The sequence below is a fragment of the Fibroporia radiculosa genome (genome assembly GCF_000313525.1).
Source record: "Fibroporia radiculosa TFFH 294 genomic supercontigs, scaffold1422, whole genome shotgun sequence".
Lineage (NCBI taxonomy): Eukaryota > Fungi > Basidiomycota > Agaricomycetes > Polyporales > Fibroporiaceae > Fibroporia > Fibroporia radiculosa.
This window is the reverse complement of record NW_012133299.1, coordinates 86,412-92,749: the sequence shown is the minus strand read 5'-3', so window position 1 is coordinate 92,749 and position 6,338 is coordinate 86,412. Positions and strand designations below refer to the sequence as shown.

Below are 6,338 nucleotides of genomic sequence, written 5' to 3'. Positions count from 1 at the left end.
TCAAGACGATGAGCTCTTCGGTAAGGTGGCTTAAAGATACGTAATGCCATGGTCATGGGGCCTTCTGCAACAAGGCGGCCGAAGGTTTCCGAGACTCTAGCCGCACCATTTCCGACGTAGCTTTAATCCTGAACCCAATGTCAACTCCAGCCAGCCATCTCTCTTGCACCCACCTTCGCCGCTACACCATCCTGTGCGCTGGTAAGTTCCCGTTCTCTATGGAAGGCAATCGTCGGCGACTGATAGACTCTATCAATTATCTAATCTTATAGACACCGAATTTATCCCACACAGAATGGATACCCCGCACGACACTCTCACGCAAGGCTCGGACGTACCAATTACGAGAGGAGAGAAGCCGATATGGGAGACGGAGAATGTACGGATGGCGGCAGCTCGTCACAATGCTATCGTTCCTGCCAACCGACTCCCTAACGAGTTGCTGGTGGAGGTCGTCCAGTACATCGTCGATGAAGATAAGCCCATGGATCTTTTCTCCGTCACAAGTGTATGCAATTATTGGCGAGACGTCGCACTCGCAACACCCATGCTCTGGTCTACCATCGACACTGGGCTCGCCTCCCTGCAATGTGTGGAAACATTCTTAGATCGGTCGGGCGATGCGCTCTTGCGTGTGTTCATGCAGGATTTTAAGTCAAAAAGCGATATTGCAGCTGTGGTACAAGCAATCAAGTCGAACGTGGAGCGAATTGTTCACCTTAGCATCAGCATGGGGTTCGACAACGACTCGCTGTTTTCCCTCCCTTTTACACTGGTAAATGCTCCCATGGAGCGGCTGGAGCACCTCGCCCTTCGAGGACACGGGACAGAGCCGGAGCAGATCCTTTTCGAGCCGACTGACGAATACTTTCCTCGTCTCCACTCCTTGAGGCTACAATCCGTCTATGTTTCATCATCATCCCCACGACTCGCGGTGTTGACGAGTCTCGAGCTTGTTGATCTGCCGATATCCTCCGGAGATGAAGAGATGCAACGATTTTGCGACATGCTTGACGCATGTTCTCAATTACGGTCATTGAGCATGATCAGGGTCGGCCTCATCGGCGGCCGCGCACTCTCCTCTCGCAAGGTTTCCCTCCCGCGTCTGAGAGATCTCACCCTCTCCGCCCCGCTCACCAATGTACTTTGCCTCCTTCATCTTCTCTCGTACCCACCGACAACACGACTCACGCTTGATGTGTCAGTCGAGCTCGAGACGGACGCATACAGCCTGTCCTGCCTGTCCTTTCTCCCACGCTTGAATATATCCTCCATAAAGACCGCAGCGTCCATCGAGATATGTTGCTCATCCTGGCAAGACTTCTCCCTGCGAACGTGGAGCGTCCCTCGAGCACATGGGTCGCAGGGCTCCGAGTTATCAGCACCCGATATCGACATTCATATTCGACGATTCTATGGCGCAGACTATCGATTGGCAGATGCAGTCGTCAAAATCGCCGACATATTTTCCGCTGCCCCGGTGGAGTGTTTAGCGATTAGCAAACAGAAGGGAAACCTACCCCCGCACGTCTGGCGCGATATTTTCTCCACGTGGCCCCATCTATCCAGAGTTGAATTGGGCCCCACGACGATATGTAGCGCCCTTTTCGACGCCTTGGCTCGAGGTTCCTATGGTATAGCTTGCCCACCAATGGCACTCGATGACGGAAGTAAATCGAGAGACAGTGCAAGACACGGAGGAAACGACCGTGTCCCCGAACCTTAACAAACAGAGTATCAAGAATTTCTCGTATGATCGGTTATTGAGACTTCTTGATGGTCGAAGTTTGATTTTGTATTCCGTCATGGGCAGGGATGACGCTGTAGGATATTGAAACTTAGGCGCGTGATGAACGGCCGCAGATACCCACTTGTAGATAAAAGCCAAACATGGTTTGAATTGTGTATAAGTTAATCATTCATTCACTTCTTCTATGCGCGAGCCGCCTGTTCTTGCAATGTGAGACGAACTGTTTCCTCCTCGCGCCCTCTCGGTTGATTTATCGTCTTTAAAATAAGTATTCTCACGAGCAACTCTGCCGGCGCGGACTGCAATTTCGTCTGCAAGAGCACGTAAGAGAAGATTTGGAACAGACAACGTGTGAGCAGCGTAAAAGGTAAGCTTGTGTTTAGTGTGACTATGTTTTAATGCGTGGCTCGCCCTGGGTACAGGAACAGATGACATGGAAATATCATCGGCATGTGTTGGCTCGTCGAACATCCCGGACAGATCGGAAAGAACTTGGAGAATATTGGCGCTGGGGTGGCTATTGAGATCGGAATAGTCCCCTGACAGACCATCTGAAGGGGTGGAGCTGGGGGACGATATCAAAGAGACGGACAATGGTCGAATCAATTTGGCCGCGTCACTCAACAAGATCGCGAAGAATGCCGAGCTCATCTGTCCCTGTGATGAATGGTGTAGACGGAACCGGAGAATATAAGATGGTATTACTCACTGTCGTGAATCTTGACCAGAGGTCAGTTATCGCACCAGATAATGATGAGTGTACGACGGTGGACTTGCGGTCAGTAAGAAAGGGTAGAAGTTGTGTGATGATTCGATGACCCTCTTCTCGTTCAGATTTTTCGATGACAGAGATGGGAGAGATGGAGAAATATCGGGTAAGATATGCGTATACAATGCTGAGTGTACATTATGAGCGTCCACCAAGCTTAAGGACGCAAGACACTTACACCACACTACACAAGTTATACAGCAGCAGCGGGGTTTTTCCAGGTTCGAGCGATGATCGGACCAGCGACGCAGGTATGTGCATGATTTTTGGACTTGTGCCATATTTTTTTGCCGGTAATCCCGTAGATCCCTTGGTAGATGAAGTCCAAGCGTCGTCTGACTCGAGTTCAACCGGTGCCTCCCACCATGGCTCGATACGTGCCTTCTCCAGTTCTTCGCTTGAAAGGAGCTGTTGTGCAAGGTCACCGTCCGGGTCTTGAATGGTTTTTAGAAACCTATCGCGCTCAGCGGGAGTCAAGGCGTTCCACAGCTCGTCAGGTGGTATCAAATCTCAATTATTGGTGAGCTTTAGACAATTCGAGGAGTGAAGAGGCCTACCAAGGTCAAGTCCATGTAGCCTATGCGCCAAATCCGATCCATCAGTCTCTTCCTCTTCCTCATCAAGCATCATATCATCATCCACGGAGCTTTCCTCGAATTCCTTCAGCAATTCCATCATCCTCTTTCTTTCTTCAGCTGTTCTGGAGGGAGCACCTCGAATATCTACCTCCAGCTCCTTACGATAGAAACTCTCTGAGCAGTTGTTGTGCGACTGGGAATATTCGTATAAGTCAGAACAACGGATTGCGATAAGAAGAGAGCCGTGGCAATAGGTACCTCTGACCGAAAGCACACGAGAGAACAATACGGTATATTGCATCGAGGGCAAGTATATCTGGAAAATTGTCTTCTACATCTATTCGAAATTTAGTAACCCTGTAATTGCGCGCTGTATTAGACGTTCGCTCACATTGCACAAGGGACATTACTGACGGCTTCTGACACTTGTGGAGGCTTTGTTGATATATCTGCCATATTGTCTAGATGTTTGAGAAGCAGCTGTGTTGAGCTTCCACTGGTTTGATATTGAGAGAAGTTCCGCTGCGATTGATAATCGCAAGAAAAGTCGGATCTCCGGGCTCGAAGGCGCGTCACCGACTCGCGTCCCGAAATGCGCATCACGTGCGCATTCGATTACGCCCAAATACGGAAATAGACGAAAAACTGAAGCTCCCTGACAATTGGACGACCTTGCTCTCCACTGTAACAGGCTTTTGCTTTTCAGCTCCTCTTCAGTGGTGTATTGCTATGCCAGATGCGCGGCTCGTCGACTCAAAGGCTTTGTTCTCCTCTTTCTCCCATATTCTCGATGCCCGTCTCCTTCGTGCACTGGCGGATATGGGTTTCGCGCGGCCGACCCTCGTGCAGACCAAGGCAATTCCGCTAGCTCTTGAAAATCGTGATATTCTGGCTCGTGCGCGTACTGGGAGTGGGAAGACTGCGGCTTATTGCATCCCGTTAGTGCAGAAGGTGTTGAACGCAAAGGCTGTGGGTATGCGTCCTGATCGTTATATGCAGACCTTGTCAGTTAGCGAACAGGTGCACAGGGAGGCAGCATAGCAGAATCGCAACTATCCCTGCCTAATGCTATATTGACTGCCTGTGCATCGATGCAAGACGGAGGTCTTGCCGTTACTTGCCAGTCCTATTTACCACCGCAATTAATCCAAGTAATCTCCATTGACAGAACCTGCCAGTAGAGGATCCTTCAAGACAGATTACGCGTGCCCTGATACTAGTCCCAACTCGCGAGCTGTCTGAACAAGTCTCCGCTCACTTGAACAGCTTGATTGCATACTGTGACAAGGAAGTGACTATAGCCAACATCTGCACCGGTTCAACGACCCAATTACAAAAGTAGGCTTAATGTAGACTTCATCTGGAAAAATATTTACAAACCCTTTGATAGGACGCTATTGTCCGATCATCCCGACATCGTGATTGCTACGCCTGCGCGAGCATTGACACTGCTTCAGTCGAAGGTAGGGCTCAAACTATTTACCAACAGGCAAATGCTGATATTATTTCAGGCATTATTGCTCGATGCGCTCGATACATTGGTCATCGACGAAGCCGACTTGATATTGTCTTATGGGCATGATGAAAGCGTTCGCCAAGTATTCCAAGGAGGGTTTCTTCCGAAAGTCTTTCAGTCATTCCTGATGAGCGCAACTATGACTGAAGATGTAGAAGCGCTCAAAGGTCTTGTGCTTCGAAGTCCCGTGAGTGACCTCCACCATTGAGGGAATGCCACCTTGAAGTCTAACGCTTTACAGGTTATCCTCAAATTGGAGGAGGACGAGGATGAAGCAGCAAATCTTAGTCAATATTATGTTCGGTAAGTTGGGCTGGCAAGAACGAAGCGTTGCTGCCGCTTATTTTCAAATTTTTTTAGTTGCTCCGAAGTGGACAAATTTCTGTTGGTCTATGTAATCCTCAAGCTGAGGCTCATTAAAGGCAAATGCATTCTGTTCGTAAACGATGTCGATCGATGTTACCGCTTGAAGCTCTTCCTCGAACAATTCTCGATAAAGAGCTGCGTACTGAATTCGGAACTGCCACTCAATTCAAGGTTTGCGCGCTTGTCTTATGCTTAGGATGTTTTTCTTATCCTGAGCAGATATCACACAGTGCAAGAATTCAATAAGGGCGTTTACGACTACATCATTGCATCGGACGAAAGTGCTGGACGCACTGAACACGATTCTGACGAAGAGGAACCACACGCGGAGTCAGATGATGATGAATGTAGGCATAGGTTATAGGTTTCGCTGCTACAACTTGCTGACATGGATGTCAGATACAACGACACAGCGTGAGACGCTTTCGGGACAGCCAGCCTCTGATGAAGAAAAAGAGCAGCCATCAAGTTCAGGCTCTTCCCTCAAACGTAAACGGCGTTCGGACACACTCGCGACCGAAGGCACTGCCGCCAAATCTTCATCCAAATCGTCCAAGCGTAAGCAGCGCCGGCGGAACAATGACGCCGAATATGGTGTCTCCCGTGGAGTGGACTTTGTCGATGTCTCCTGCGTGATCAACTTCGACCTCCCCACTTCTGCGCGCTCATACACCCATCGCGTAGGGCGAACGGCACGTGCAGGGCGTACGGGCATGGCACTCTCATTTGTAATTCCGCGGGATCAGTGGGGGCGCAATAAGGTCGTCGGCAGCGTGGAAAGTTCAAAGGAGGATGAGAAGGTATTTGCGCGTGTTGAGCGGGAACAGGCGGCACGGGGGAGCCAGGTCAAGGAGTACAGCTTCGACATGAAGCAAGTAGAGGCGTTCCGGTATCGTATGGAAGATGCGCTGCGGTCAGTGACGAGGAGCGCGATCAAGGAGGCAAGGATCAAGGAACTCAAGTCGGAGATTTTGAATTCTGATAAACTCAAGGTGACGACGCTCCTGTTGCTGTTTTCAAAAGCGATGCTCATCGCCTATGGCATTCAGGCGCACTTTGAAGACAATCCTAATGATCTAGAATATTTGCGCCACGACAAGCCGTTGCATCCAACTAGGGTTCAGCCGCATATGAAGCATGTGCCCAAGTACCTGCTACCACGGATTACTCCGGTGTCTGGGTCGGGTGCAGAAGTCGATACGCGCGACACAACCGGTGATCCTGGCTTTGTGCCGTTCAACAAAAGGAACTCGCGTGGTCGCGGACGCGGTAGAGGGCGAGGTGGACGAGGTGGTGCCTCAGGGAGGGGGAGAAAAAAGTCGGATCCCTTGAAGAAGTTCGGGCGATAGATCGGATCTC

The 6,338-nt window shown here is 50.1% G+C and overlaps 3 protein-coding genes across 3 annotated transcripts; 2 read left to right on the top strand and 1 right to left on the bottom strand.

Moving 5' to 3' along the window:
* Nucleotides 1-295: 295 nt before the first annotated feature.
* FIBRA_02801 (uncharacterized protein) lies at nt 296-1,726 on the top strand (the record flags this gene model as incomplete). Its single annotated transcript, XM_012324654.1, has 1 exon — nt 296-1,726. The coding sequence occupies one exon, from the start codon at nt 296-298 to the stop codon at nt 1,724-1,726; it is 1,431 nt and encodes a 476-aa protein (XP_012180044.1).
* A 189-nt stretch (nt 1,727-1,915) lies between these two features.
* Nucleotides 1,916-3,194, bottom strand: FIBRA_02800 (uncharacterized protein; the record flags this gene model as incomplete). Its single annotated transcript, XM_012324653.1, has 4 exons — nt 1,916-2,407; nt 2,460-2,646; nt 2,698-3,028; nt 3,077-3,194. The coding sequence occupies 4 exons, from the start codon at nt 3,192-3,194 to the stop codon at nt 1,916-1,918; spliced, it is 1,128 nt and encodes a 375-aa protein (XP_012180043.1).
* Nucleotides 3,195-3,826: 632 nt separating this feature from the next.
* On the top strand, nt 3,827-6,328 carry FIBRA_02799 (uncharacterized protein; the record flags this gene model as incomplete). The annotated part of the gene is made up of 8 exons (XM_012324652.1): nt 3,827-4,070; nt 4,279-4,435; nt 4,488-4,560; nt 4,609-4,800; nt 4,855-4,916; nt 4,974-5,150; nt 5,199-5,326; nt 5,379-6,328. The coding sequence occupies 8 exons, from the start codon at nt 3,827-3,829 to the stop codon at nt 6,326-6,328; spliced, it is 1,983 nt and encodes a 660-aa protein (XP_012180042.1).
* Nucleotides 6,329-6,338: the final 10 nt, after the last annotated feature.